This window comes from Eumetopias jubatus, unplaced genomic scaffold, assembly GCF_037043125.1.
Source record: "Eumetopias jubatus isolate StellerSeaLion01/CBP00866 unplaced genomic scaffold, mEumJub1_p1.0 scaffold_3, whole genome shotgun sequence".
Lineage (NCBI taxonomy): Eukaryota > Metazoa > Chordata > Mammalia > Carnivora > Otariidae > Eumetopias > Eumetopias jubatus.
Window position 1 is genome coordinate 182,865,213 of NW_028274809.1, and position 14,608 is coordinate 182,879,820.

The 14,608-nt window shown below is 36.6% G+C and overlaps 1 protein-coding gene across 1 annotated transcript in view; it reads left to right on the forward strand.

Moving 5' to 3' along the window:
• Positions 1 to 14,608, forward strand: part of TM9SF2 (transmembrane 9 superfamily member 2) — a 59,655-nt gene that overhangs the window by 22,239 nt on the left and 22,808 nt on the right. Inside the window, exons 5-9 of the mRNA XM_028112029.2 lie at positions 2,732 to 2,861; positions 4,140 to 4,264; positions 6,229 to 6,340; positions 7,560 to 7,639; positions 8,415 to 8,523. Of these exons, the coding sequence (XP_027967830.1) occupies positions 2,732 to 2,861; positions 4,140 to 4,264; positions 6,229 to 6,340; positions 7,560 to 7,639; positions 8,415 to 8,523 (556 nt within the window). The remainder of the gene's footprint in view (positions 1 to 2,731; positions 2,862 to 4,139; positions 4,265 to 6,228; positions 6,341 to 7,559; positions 7,640 to 8,414; positions 8,524 to 14,608) is intronic.

Genomic DNA, 14,608 nt, shown 5'->3' on the forward strand with positions numbered 1-14,608 from the left:
AATAATTGGTGCTTTCTCTTTGCTTCAAATTGTTCTTTAACGGTCTTCAAAATGACCTAAGGCTCAGTTCTTATAGTTTCATGTTAGCCCCATCCACCCCCATTTACTCTTAACAGCTACTCATTTGTTGGTGGAATGAAAGAATGGCTCTTCAGGCCTACAGGTTATTCTTAGCTATTGCTTCTACCCTCTGTTCTTAGAATACTGTTTAGAGGCTTGCTCCTAAAGGTACTAGAAACACCTCCCCTTCAATAGTTTCCTCACGGTAAAGTACTTAGAAATATTTTTAGCCTATTCATGACACAATTAATGTAGGTACTGTTTTGATGCCAAAATGCATATAATAACAAGAATAAATCATTTAAAATAGTTTATGAAGTTAGAAAGCATTTGATAATGAAATTGACTCAGTAATTTGTGATGGGTGTGAAACTATTCTGCCTAAAAAACTTGAAACTTGCTGGGGTTTTCCCCATGACATTTTTAACCGTATTACTTTTCAAATGATTAGAATGACAGTTAATTAAGAATAGTTAATTTTCTCATCTAAATTAATGAATACTTGAAATTCTTATTTGGGATGTTAGAATACAATTTGAGGATCTTCTTGGCTTACCCTGTCAATAACCTAAGCTACTTCTTGATTTTTGAGAATGACTAATGTTTTGATCTTAGCGCCAGACACTTGAATTCCCTTCAACTCTACTCTGCATGGTTTGTAATTATACATCTTGCCAAGTTTCTAGATGTTCGCGACATTTCATTTTTAAAAGTAGTATTATAGAGCTAGTTATCACAGTATTTAAATTTTTTAGGTCATAGCTTATTGGACAGAGAGGGGTCTTTGAAGATATTTTAGTCTAGTGAGTTCCAATCCTGGATCCCAGCAAGCTAGCAGGGGAGGGGAATGATATGCTGTTTTCAAAAATTCAAAATCCTAGCAGTGTAAATGTACACTTATTAAAACTACAGAGAGTAACTTAAATGCCAAGTTTCTTTGCTTTTGGCTACAATTTTCTGAATGCATTGTGGTAACATAGGTTATTCCATTGTGATCAGAAACTCTGGGAATTTAATTTATTGGGGAAATGAGTTATAAATAGATGAGGTTTCATTAATAGAAGTGTTTCAGATGGAGTCCATGGAAGATAGAGGAAAATAATGGAAAGGAGTCCTTGATGGTAAAAAAAAAGGGGGGGGGCCAGTCATTCAACCTTTATCCTTTTGAGTCCTTTTTTTCCCCACTGTATCAGAAAATAAGATTTTTAGTATTTTTGGTGTTGTATATTCAGATAACTAACTCGCTAACTTATTAGCAAAATTTAAAGAATGTAATTTTTATTTACTCAACTTATTAGCAAGGCAGTAATTGAAAATTATATTCTTTAAATTTTCTTACATTTATTTCCAAGTGTTTGGGGTTTTTTTGTTTGTTTGTTTTGTTTTGTTTTTTAATGCTTCCTATTGCCAGGAAAAGGTTATTGTGTCAAGGCATCATATAAATGATAACCTTAGGATGCTTGCTTTTAAAAAGTCTAAATTGCTTCTTAATTTCTCATTTTGTAACTAGCACTATAATTTTTATGTAGTACTTTCTCTACTATGATAGTTTAAAGATACTATAATTAATATATTCCTTGATTGAACTTCATTCTCTTAAAAAATTAAAGCTATTAACTGATTGTTTAAGCCTCCAAAAAATCCAAATTAATTTATTTTATATAGCATTGCTTTATGCTTCTAATATTTTATAGCCTTTTTCATGGGAACTACTGGCCTGCTGGTTATAATAATAAGCAACTTAATAGTGTAGGTGATTCTAAAATTTGGTATATTGGGGACTATTAAATAGCATTTAAATGTGATGAGACATGTTTTATTAGGTCATTAATGTATACCTTGGGTGCATATAGAATCATAATCTTACTTCCTAAGGCATACATTAATTAACAAATAAAACATGCCCTGGAGTGTTGTCTTATGACTGTAATATAGCTAGTGTATTTTTAGTAATTTTTTAAATTTGTATCCTGTAGTGTGCTCTTGGCATAGGGGACCACATGCTCGGACTTTAATGTAGTTAGACAATGCCACAGAACCTTATTCTTTATTTTTATCCCTTAAGTTCGTTTTCACTATAGAACTTTTAAATTTGGTTCTCTAGTTTTATAGCAGCATTTCTTTTAGACATAAGTTGGATTTACACAGCTTTAATAGATAATACTATATTTTCACTTTTTTCACCTGGCCCTTAAGTTAAATATTTTCCCATCTTGCAGTTATGTTCTTCTCCTTTTTATTGAATTACCAAGTAATAAGGACATTTGCCTCTATACTGTTCCATCAAATTTTTTCCAAGGAACTAGATACATTGCTTTGCACCTAACTTAGAGCTTTGAGTATTTTGCTAAAGGTAAACTATAGTTACGTATCTAGATAATGATGTTGTTAAGTTAGCAGCTGCAGTAAATTAATTTATAAAATTCCCTTTCCTATATACATTTATAGTTTCAAAGAAGCTATAAAGTTTTTTTCTTCACTATAGTGTATCAAATATTGACATAATGCTGTTGCCTATGAAATATACCACATCTTACCAAAATTCTTTTATTGTAGTTTTGACATCTTAAGGCATTTATAGACATTTAAATTTTATGAAGTGGTAACAGCTTTGGGCATTATTTCTTAGTCATGTTCGACGATTTCTAACTTGACTTATTTCTGTGCATAGGATTGTGGATAATATGCCTGTAACATGGTGTTATGATGTTGAAGATGGTCAGAGGTTCTGTAATCCTGGATTTCCCATTGGCTGTTATATTACAGATAAAGGCCATGCAAAAGATGCCTGTGTTATTAATGTAAGTTCATGAAAAACTCTGTGCTACTTTTTTTAAAAATGTTTTTGGTATGGAAGGATTCAGTCTTTACCTGGACAAAATTTGTTATAGATAGTCATTGGATGAGTACAATTCAGATGTTCTGAAGCACAACTACTTAGACCTTAAACATAGGCCAGATTAAAAACGTATAAATTTAATTCTAGAACTAAAATAATTCAGATTTAGTTCAGTATTCACTGAAAGTGTCTGTTATATGCTAAGCACTATGCTAAGGGCTGGGACTTTGTATGTTCTGACTCTATTAAAAGTTAGACTCATAAATCTTATATATATATTTTTAAAAGTAGATTAGTGGAGTACCAGAAAGACCTCATTATAAGTTCATGAAGTTTGTATTACAAATTTTAAGTCCATAAAATATTATATTGCAGAAGTTTGGTATTACTTATTTTTTTAAAAGGTAAATGCCTTGGGGTGCCTGGGTGGCTCAGTCGTTAAGTGTCTGCCTTCAGCTCAGGTCATGATCCCAGGGTCCTGGGATCAAGCCCCGCATCGGGCTCCCTGCTCAGCAGAAGCCTGCTTCTCCCTCTCCCACTCCCCCTGCTTGTGTTCCCTCTCTCGCTGTGTCTTTCCCTGTCAAATAAATAAAAAATCTTTAAAAAAAAAAAAAAGGTAAATGCCTTTATGGCCATTCTTTTATATTTAAAAATGATAGTAAAGTGAAGATGTTAATAATAGAAAGTATTAAAATTATTGGGAATATATATTAAATGTTGTGTAATCAGGTCAATCAAGTTTAATCTCTTAATTAATATGACTTGATGGTAGAAGTTAGCATAAGCTTGATCTTGAAACTGGTTACATTGGCTAATGCTTTTGGGAGAGTTGACCAGAAACACTTAAATAATTTAAGTTATTGGTTTAGTCTGGTTATAAAACTTCCAAGGAGGGAAAGTGTTGAAATGTGTACGATTTAGCATGCTCATAACATGTAATATTTTAAAATTTATTTGGTTAGTTTTATCTTAAGTGGAAAAATAGAAAATATTAGATGTGTTCTTTTTAACAGGCACCTACTTTTATGTAAGAATTACGGCATTAAAGAAACCTAATTTGTACTCTGCCAATTAGTTGTGGCTTATAGAGAGTTTAAGCTTAAAACGTAAAGGTTTTTTTTATGGGGAAGGATTAAAACTCTGTCTAAGCTCAAATTTTCCTGCTTGTTGTGCCTCATTTTAAAAGTTTTGTTTTGACTCTTGTATAGCCAGTTTTCTACCTTTAAGTTCTGTTCCATAGTCAGAATTCCATGAAAGAGATACATTTTACATCTTCAACCACGTTGACATCAAAATACACTATCATGTTGTTGAAACTGGGTCCATGGGAGCAAGATTAGTGGCTGCCAAACTTGAACCAAAAAGGTAACTATACAAAACAGGTAAATAAATGTGGGGGTGCCTGTCTGGTTCAGCCGGAAGAGCATGTGGCTCTTGATCTTGAGGTTGGGAGTTGGAGCCCCACGTTGGGTGTAGAAGTTACTTAAAGGAGGGCGCATGGCTGGCTTTGTCAGTGGAGCACGCAACTCGTTGATCTCAGGGTCGTGAGTTCAAGACCCATTTTGGGCATACAGCTTACTTGAAAAAATAAAAGAAAAAGAAATAAAAAAGTAAGTAAATGTAAGTGAAATTATTCCCAAAGAATAAATATTTGGGGCCTAGTTAACTTTTTCTTTAATCAGTATTCTGACATATAATCTGGCATTTCAGGATTGATTTTACTAAAACTCTCTTTAGTGTGATTGGTTATTGAGTTGTGGGTTGTCCAGAGAAATCATACAGATATTTTTTTTCTGTTATGGTAAGTGGTGAAGCCAAAGTGCCTTTTTGTTTTGTTTTTTAATCAGGAAGTTTTGACACTTTTTTTTTTAAGATTTTATTTATTTATTTGAGAGAGAGAATGAGAGAGAGCACATGAGAGGGGGGAGGGGCAGAGGGAGAAGCAGACTCCCTGCTGAGCAGGGAGCCTGATGCGGGACTCGATCCTGGGACTCCAGGATCATGACCTGAGCCGAAGGCAGTCACTTAACCAACTGAGCCACCCAGGTGTCCCAGAAAGTTTTGACACTTTTGCTGTGTCAGCTTGGAGTGGAGAATGTGAGTGGCTGGGACAGGGTTTTCTGTTACAGTAGAAAAGCATTGCCTCTAATATTTTGCAACTTGACCTCTCATTAGCGGCCCAAATGAGCTGATTTTTTTTTTTTTTTAAGTAATCTCTATACCCAGCGTGGGGCTTGAACTTAGAACCCTGAGATCAAGAGTCCCACACTCTTCTGACTGAGCCAGCCAGGTGCCCCCTCAAATGCGCTGATGAGTGCTATCATTTCTAAAATCTCCATGCACTGTTAGATGCCATTGTGTGAGAAGTCACTGAAAGAGCATCTTTTCAAGTTGTCAGTATTTTTAGTATGAAAGTACCTGTCAGTTATTTGTGAGATCTTTTTTTGATTGAGTATTCCATTTTTTTTTCATGTTTTCCCACACCCCCCCCACCTCACCATTGAATTAGCCTTTTTCCCATGCCACTACTGGTAAAGAAATGCATGCCAGGGTGCCCGCGTGGTTCAGTTGGTTGAGCCTGGGACTCTTGATTTCAGCTCAAGTCGTGGTCTCGGGGTCGTAGGATCCAGCTTTGTGTGGGGCTCCATGATCAGCGCTAAGTCTGCTTGAGATTCTTTCTCTCCCCCTCCTCCTCATCCTGCTCTCACGTGCACACTCTCTCTCAAAATAAAATAAATAAAATCTTAAAAAAAAAATCCGTCTCTCTCTGCCCCTCCCCCATCTCACGTGTGCACTCTCAAAAAAAAAAATGCATGCCATTATAAGATGGCAGTTAATTTAAACTCCCTCAGTGTTTATTTTTGTTTTTTTTAAGATACTTACTTTGGAAGATTTGTTTCAGAGAGAGCCCACTCTCATGAGATGGGGGAGGGGCAGAGGGAGAGGGAGACAAATAGACTCCATGCTGAGCAGGGAGCCAGATGTAGGGCTTGATCCCAGGACCTTAACATCATGACTTGAGCCGAAATCAAGACTTGGACGCTTAACCAACTGAGCCACCCAGGTGCCCCCTTTTTTAAAAGATATTTAATGCTCTTCAAGTATAGTGCTTTCAAAAGTTTGTTTCTAATTTTGAATAATAATTTCTTACACATACTTATAACTGAGGCCGTTATTTATATGAAGTAAATATTTGTACTATTAAATGTGACAGGAATAATTTTGCCTTTGACTATAGTAGCATTGTAAAATATGTAGAGTCTCTAGTCTTTACCCCATTTTTAAAAACTGTACTTTATCAGCATCTTGCCAAAATGTTTCCTCCACAGCTTCAAGCATACCCATACAGATAAACCGGACTGCTCTGGACCCCCCATGGATATAAGTAACAAGGCTTCCGGGGAGATCAAAATTGCCTATACTTACTCTGTTAGCTTCCACGTGAGTTTGTTTTTATCTCTAGTATAACTCAGAAATTGATTTTAAATTCATACTACTTAAACTAATTAAAAATATTAATGATTAACCTTGTCACATAGATAAGCTTTTAATGAGCTGATTTGGAATAGTTTGTCAGTGCACCAGGCAACATAATCACACTCAAAACTAAGTCTCCATTTAAATGAGAAGGTAGTAAATTGGAGAATTGAACCTGATTAAATGTTAAGTCATAAGAGATACATAAAAGACAAAATGTAGAAAATAGGCCTAGATAATGATATGAAAATGTCAAAGATTTATGTAACAAGCATTTGGGAAAGCAACATTCTTTTAAAGTCTGAATTAGTATAAACTTTAATGGAGTGTTCCCTGATAGTAGATGATTTATATAGGTTCTTAGGGAATTCAAGGGAGTGTTTTCATTAATGGAGAAGTTTTTTAGGAAGAAAGTAAAAGTTCACTTTATGAGAATCTGAGGCACTATTCCACCTCTACTTTTTTTTTTTTTTTAAAGATTATTCATTTTAGAGAGAGAGAGAGAGCATGTGCGTGTCAGAGGGAGGTGGGTAGAGGGAGAGAAGCAGACTTCACACTGAGTGCGGAGCCCGATGCAGTGCTCAGTCTCACCACCCTGAGATCACAACCTGAGCCCAAACCAGGAATTGAACACTTAACCTACTGCACCACGTAGGCACCCCTCCACCTCTATTTTTAATAAACTGTCTTGGCGATCAAGTATAGTTGTGACGTTTACTCTCCCCCATGTAGTGTGTAATTTTGCAAACCTAGGGCAAAGAACACTATGTATTTCTTTCTAGGTATTAAGAGCTCATTGTGGGTGACACCTGCCAGATGCTCAGTTATGACTGTAGTGTCTCATGAGCATAGATGGCATCAAAGAGAATAAAAAATAAGTTATACCACTCAATTTTCTAAAAAAATTATTAAGTCAGCTCTAAATTTTGATATCTAAAACTTTTGTTAAAATTTAAAGCAAGACTTTAAAAAAATACAGGTAACTAAGTACTTTTAGGAACTCTTTTATTATTTGTTATTTACTGCTGAAACTTATGACTAATCCAAGTTATGATAATGAGAAATTACATTCATTAATTGAATGGGAGGTCAGGCTATGTGTGGAAATGTTTGGATTCTTAATATATTTTGTCAGCAAATGCTTATTTAAAGAGTTTTGTTTTCTTTTGTTTTATCTCCCTAGGAAGATAAAAACATCAGATGGGCATCCAGATGGGACTATATTCTGGAATCTATGCCTCATACCCACATTCAGTGGTTTAGGTAAGAGTACAGAGTTAATCCACTTTATGCTCTGGGCTTACTCTTTGTTTTGTCCCTTTGAACATCTCCTTCATTCTCTAATCCTCTCTAGTTCTCCAGAAGTCTGGGCTTTTGAATTGGATAGACTTGTGTTCAGCCTTGGCCAGGTCACTGTTCGTGAGTCAGGCGAGGTCACCCAGTTATTCAGAGTCCCATTTCTTTATCTGGAAATACCTGCCTCATGAGACTGTCCCTGAGGATTAACGGAGAATGAATGAAACAGAACATTTGAGCACCTTACCTGAAGTGGAAGAAGCTACTGCTCATGTTATGACTATTTATTATTATTATTATTTTCTTCAGAGCATGACTCAAAATTTTTATCTGGAGAGTTGTTCGTGGTGTTGTCACTTTACTTTTTATGCTTTGTTAACAGACTACCTTTTGACACTCATTAACTTACTGAGTAAATTTGTTTGTCATAAATTTCTTGAGGATACAGACCTTTGTTAATCCCTGCAGCTTTTATTGAATTTATTTGGGCATAGTACTTATTTAATAATGTTGACCACACATAAAAAAATTCTAGTTCTCAACAGATTATGATGAGATTATTATGATAAGTATATAAAGTTATGTATCCACTAGAAGGACACGTAATAGAACAAAGCTCATTGAATCTGTTGGATTTTAGGTCAAAGTTTGATTTTGATGAATACTGTTTTAACATTATTGAATAAATTTTTTAAAAAGGTAATTAAGCTGCAGATTAATCCTGACATGTTTATTTCTACAGCATCATGAATTCCCTGGTCATTGTCCTCTTCTTGTCTGGAATGGTGGCTATGATTATGCTACGGACACTGCATAAAGATATTGCCAGATATAATCAGATGGATTCTACGGTGAGTGAAACATTTGACCTGCTAAGAATAGTCTGTATTTAGTTCTTTGGAAAAAGTTGAAATAATGGCTTCAGACAGAATCTTTCTTCTTAAAAGTTATCCTGAATTCACCTTTTCAAATAAAGTGATCCTTAAGAATTGGTATTTTCTAGAACTGTAGTCGCTCCAGCATTCAGAGCAGCACTGTTCACAGCCCCATCTGTGTTAGTGGTTTGGTGCAGAGTGAGCGTAGGTGCACAGCTCCAGGTCTGTCCCCCGTTCTCACATACGTGCTGTCAACTCAGATTTTCCATTCCCAGCCTGCACCCACCTTGTGAAACAGCAAAGTTGAGTGGAATAACTCCCAAGCAGTTTTTATTTGTGTGTGTGTTTAGCTTTTTTAAAATTAATTTTCACTGAGTTTTATCATTTCAACCTTTTGGCATATTCAAAGTAATTTAATGTCCCAATCTCATTTATTCTCAAAACACTTAAAGTTACATAATGTTATACATTTTATACTTTTTCATTGTATAGCAGCTCTTTGATAAAATTTCCACAAGAATCAGGGCGCCTGGGTGGCTCAGATGGTTAAGCGTCTGCTTCAGCTCAGGTCATGATCCCAGGGTCCTGGGATCGGGTCCCGCATCAGGCTCCCTGCTCAGCGGGAAGCCTGCTTCTCCCTCTGCCTCTCTCTCTCTCTCTCTCTCTCTCTCTCTGTCTGTCTCTCGTGAATAAATAAATAAAATCTTTAAAAAAAAAAAGTTTCCACAAGAATCATAGTGACTTGTAATGAATACAAAAAACTCAGATTTTATTGCTTTCTTTTCTCCGAATTCTTAGCCTTTTCCCCATAACTTTTCTGTCCTAATTAGAAAAAGAACATATTAATGTTTACAAGCTTTTTAACATTTCTACGCTACAGTCTCTTTTCCATTATTTTTACTGATTATTTTATTAAATATTTTATTAAAATAATTTCAAAATACTCTTCATAATTGGCAATTTCAAATGGTATTTTCTTCTTCAGTTGTACCAAGGTGCCATGGGATGGAGGCCATGGCACCCCTGCTTCCCCTCTTGCTCTCATTCCTTTTGCCTCCCTTACTGTAGTGGTCTGAGCAAGGCTGTTCAAACATAACTCAGATCGTTCACTCCTGCTCACAACTGTCCAATGGCTTCCCATTTCACTCAGAGTGAAAGCCAGAGTCTTTACAGTGGTTTGTAGGCCTTACAGTGCCCCCTTGGAGCTCTTCTCCAGCCATACTGGCTTCCTTACTATTCCTCAGACATGTCAGGCGTGTTCTCACACCTCCGGCCTTTACACTTGCTTTTCTCTCTACCTCAAATGTTATTTACTCCCTCAGGTATTTACACGGCTAGCTTCCTTACCTACTTAGTCATTACTGAAATAGGATCTTCCCAGTGAGACCTTCCTGACCATCAAATTAAAATTACACCTTTCTGGCCCCATACACATCCATACTTTCTAAGTTTTCTCTGGAGCACTTATCACCATCTAATGTACTCGTTTTGTTAATTGTCTGCCTTCCCAATGAGAACACGTATTCAAGAGGGATTTTTCTGTTATACTCACTATAGTATCTCTGGTGTTTTAAACAGTGCTGTGCTTTTATAGTTGGTGCTCAGTAAATGTTTGTTGAGTGAATGAGTCATTCTCTTTTTTTCTTTCCTTTTTTTAAATTTTATTTTATTATGTTAATCAGCATACATTACATCATTAGTTTTTGATGTAGTGTTCCATGATTCATTGTTTGTGTGTAACACCCAGTGCTCCATGCAGAACGTGCCCTCTTTAATACCCGTCTCCAGGCTAATCCATCCCCCCACCCCGCTCTCCTCTAGAACCCTCAGTTTGTTTCTCAGCGTCCATAGTCTCTCATGGTTCATCTCCCCCTCAGATTTCCCCCCCTTCATTTTTCCCTTCCTACTATCTTCTTCTTTTTTTTTTTTTTTAAAACATATAATGTATTATTTGTTCCAGAGGTACAGGTCTGTGATTCATCAGTATTACACAATTCACAGCATGAATGAGTCATTCTTTGATGTACTAGCCTTGTTGATGCATTGCTGGGCTCATGATAGGTAAAAAGGTATCCAAGGACTATCTTCCAACTCCACCCTACCCCCCACAAAAGTGAGCTGAGACCAGAGCAGGAAACAGTGCAAGCACAAGAGGATGGAGTTCTCCTTTGAGAACTGACTCCTTTGAGTCAGTCCTTATATAAAGTCTCTGACCAACTGGGAGACTAAACTTTGGGTCACTAACAAGGGAGCTGAACCTCAGTCTCCTCCTGTATTAAGCATGGATTCTTGAAGGGGAGCAAAATGATTCTAAGTTAGCAAGTGCCTTCTGATTCTTAGCAGAATCAAGTAGAAATCCTTTGGGGTAAAGTCTCCCAAATTTAGGTTTGTAGAATTCCCCCAATTTAAGATCAGTAAAATATGATCTAGGGGTGCCTGGGTGGCCCAATCAGTTGAGCATCTGACTCTTGATTTCAGCTCAGGTCATGATCTCAGGGTCATGAGACTGAGCCTCATGCTGGGCTCCGTGCTTGGCGGGAAGTCTGCTTGGGATTTTCTCTCTTCCTCTCCCTCTGCTCCTCTCCCCTCCCCTTCTCTAAAATAAATAAATAAATCTAAAAAAATGATCTGTTAGAAATTCACAAAAATTTACAATAAGCAACATGTTTAGAACCCCCCTGAAGATTTCAGATACTACAGCTCTTAATTACAGAGTATAAAGTGTATGAAAAAATAAGAGGAACATTTAGATAAAGGAAACACAGTATGTCCCAAGCGGAAGAAATAAAAAGAAATCCACATCTAGATCAACTGTGACAAAACCATAGAACACCGGAGAAAAAAGATCTTAGAATCAGCCAGAGGGGGAAAAAAAATTCGAGCATCTGCAAAAGAAAAACAATTAAATTGGAAATGGAAGCTCAGAGACAAAACATCCTAAATCAGTGAGAAAAATTGTTTACATGGAATCATGTACCCAGAGAAGGTATCTTTCAAGAATAAAGGTGAAATATCTTTTTCAGATGAACAGAAATAGTGGACCACAGACCGTCACTGAAGGAATATCTATAGAAGTAAACTTTAGCAGTAAATCAATCAATCCATCGATTGATCAGACCTGAAGAAATTTCTATAGAAGTACTTTAGCAGAAAATAAATAAAAACCAATCCCAAAGAGATAATTTAGGAAAATAGGTGAACAAAAAGATTCCAAGTAAACATTTTCTGTTTATAATAATAATGATTCTAAAAATTTGGAGATTAACAAAAGTGTATCAGCAGGGAAAACAAATTTGATGTATAGTATTGGATAAAGTGGGTGGCCATCTGGTTAAAAAATAAGGTAGATTCCAACCTTATTCCTTATGTTAAAATGAAAATGTGAAACTATAAAATACTACGACACATGAGAAACTGATTTTTAAATCTTAGAGAAGGGTAGAATTTTTCAAGTATCACAGAGAGCCAGAAGTTATAAAAGAAATGATTGCTCTATGATTACTATGTTAAAAAAAATTTGAATAGGAAGAAATACCATTAAGTAAAAGGATCAAAGTCAAATGGGAAAATATTTAACACGTCACAAACAAAAAGTTAATTCCTCATAAATAAAGAAATCCTAAAATCATTACAAAAACAATCATCAGCCCAGTTAGAAACCAGGCATGGTACATGAAAAGAGAGTCCATTAAAAAGAAACACAAGGGATGCCTGGGTGGCTCAGTCTGTTAAGCGTCTGCCTTCAGCTTAGGTCATGATCCCAGGGTCCTGGGATCAAGGATCGAGTCCTGCATCGGGCTCCTTGCTCAGCGGAGAGCCGGCTTCTCCCTCTGCCTGCAGCTCTGCCTACTTGTGCGTGCGTACACTCTCTCTCATGCTCTCTCTGACAAATAAATAAAATCTTTAAAAAACAAAACACAAATGGTTCTTAAACATATAAAAAGATATAACATTCATAATAAGAGAAATGCAAAATAAAACTGCAGTGCAGGATTGTTTGCTCCTCTGGCACACTGGCAGAAATTAAAATGTTTGACAATGTGTTGGTGGATTGAGGACATGAGCACTTTGATACGTGGTTTATGAGAATGTAAATTGGTGTAACTTATGAAAGGCACTTTGGCAATATTAGTTTATAATGTAGATAGTTTGACCCAACAGTTCAGTTCTTAGAAACTAACTTGGATGCAGAAGGTTTTTATTATTACTGCTATTTTTTAAAAACAATGTATTATTGCTTATAATAACTAAAGATTTTCAGAAACTCAAAAACTCATTAATAGGGGACTGATTTTATAAATTACAGAATGTCCGTGCAGTAGAATACTATGCAGTCATTAAAAACAATGAGGCAATTCTGTATATACGACTGTGGAGGCATCTCCGTATTATTAGACTAAAACAGCAAGATGTGAAATAATGTGTATAATATGCTATGATTTATGCAAAATGAGAAAAGGTATTCACACATTTCCTTATGTATAAGCAGAGGATCTCTGCAAGGGTAGTAAGGAACTCATCGTATTTGTCTTCTCCAAAGAAAGGGGACCTGGCCCTTTATGGAAAACTTAGTTTTCACTGACCTCTGAATTTTTTGGTGCTTATTCAGTAAAAAAGTAATCAGAAATGGTCCCTCGTCTGTAATACTACCCCACCTAAAGGAAGAGGTTAATGGACTTTTTTCCCTCATACTTTTAATGTCAACATTCACAGAAGCACAGAGATGAGTACACCCGTCACCCTGGTCCAGCAGTTCTCAGCTCGTGTTTAGTCTTTTATAGAATCCCACCAGTTCCTCCCTTTCAGTTGTTTTGAAGTCAGTCCCAAATGTAATTTTATTTAATCCATTTAGAACCCAGATACTTTTAATAAAACTTCAATTTGTACATTCTTCAAAAATGACCGAGTATAATTCCATGGTGTATATGGAAGTATTTTGGTTTTTACTATTGCCTTATATTAGCCATTGTAAGAGCAGGATTAGTACCTGTATAAAAGTTTCCATGTTTCAAATTCCAGTTGATTTATATTTACTAAAAAATATGTGTAAATGTAACATATTATCAGTAGCATTGTCTGCTGCTCACAAAGGTGGAAGTTTGGGAATTTGGGGTAGAGATGAGATGCATCCTGAAGGAAATGTCGAGAAATGAGGCTGAAAAAGTAGCGGGGGCCAGAGTCTGAAGGACTTGTAATTAAATACAGTTTGAAGGTCACAGGGAAGCTCTTAAAGAATTTTAAACAGCACTGCATAGCCAGGTTTGTGATGTAGGAAAATCACTTTGAATATTGTGTGGAGCATCATTCAGAGCAGGGCAAGATTGAAGGTACAGAAACTGGTCCAGGGGTGTTTATGGAACTCCCAGAGATAGGGTGGTAGCAGGAAAGGGAAAAGGAGCTGGACAGACAGATACAGAAGGGGTTTAGAAGGCGGGACGGAATACTGTTTGGTTAACTATGGAGAAGGTGGAAGAGGGAAAGACAGTAAATGACCCGATGTTTCTGGTCCAAAACACCCAGTTGGTTAAAGAACCCTGCTGGATGCTGTATTGAGAAGTAACTGAATAGAGGCAAGGGCAGGAACACAGAGGTCAGTGTGGTGTATGTTGCGGTAGCCAGGTAAGAGGTGATGACTTGAACCGGGGGCTAGTGTTGGGTTCTGCTGAAATATTTTGGAGGCAGAGCTGAAGATTTGTTAAAGGACTGTATTCAAGATGTGAAAAAAAGGAAGGAATCAAGGAGGATCCCAAGGTTTGGGGGACTGAACTGTTGGCCAGATGGAGCTGTTACTGCTGGGTGACTGGGTTGGGGCAGTGTTGTTGCTGCAGAAACAGTACAGGTGGGGAGAGAGAATCCATTCAGTTGTGGATAATTCTGTTCAGGATGCTTGTTAAACAACCAAGTAGAGTTGTAATTAGGCAAATTGTGCATGTGTGTCTAGAGATCAGGGGAGCAGGTAGGGCTGGTGGCAAACTTGTTCATATGCTCATAGCTAAGTCTACCATACCCAGCAAAGTAGCTGTGAAACCTAATACCATTCACTCATTTTGGAGATTGGTAA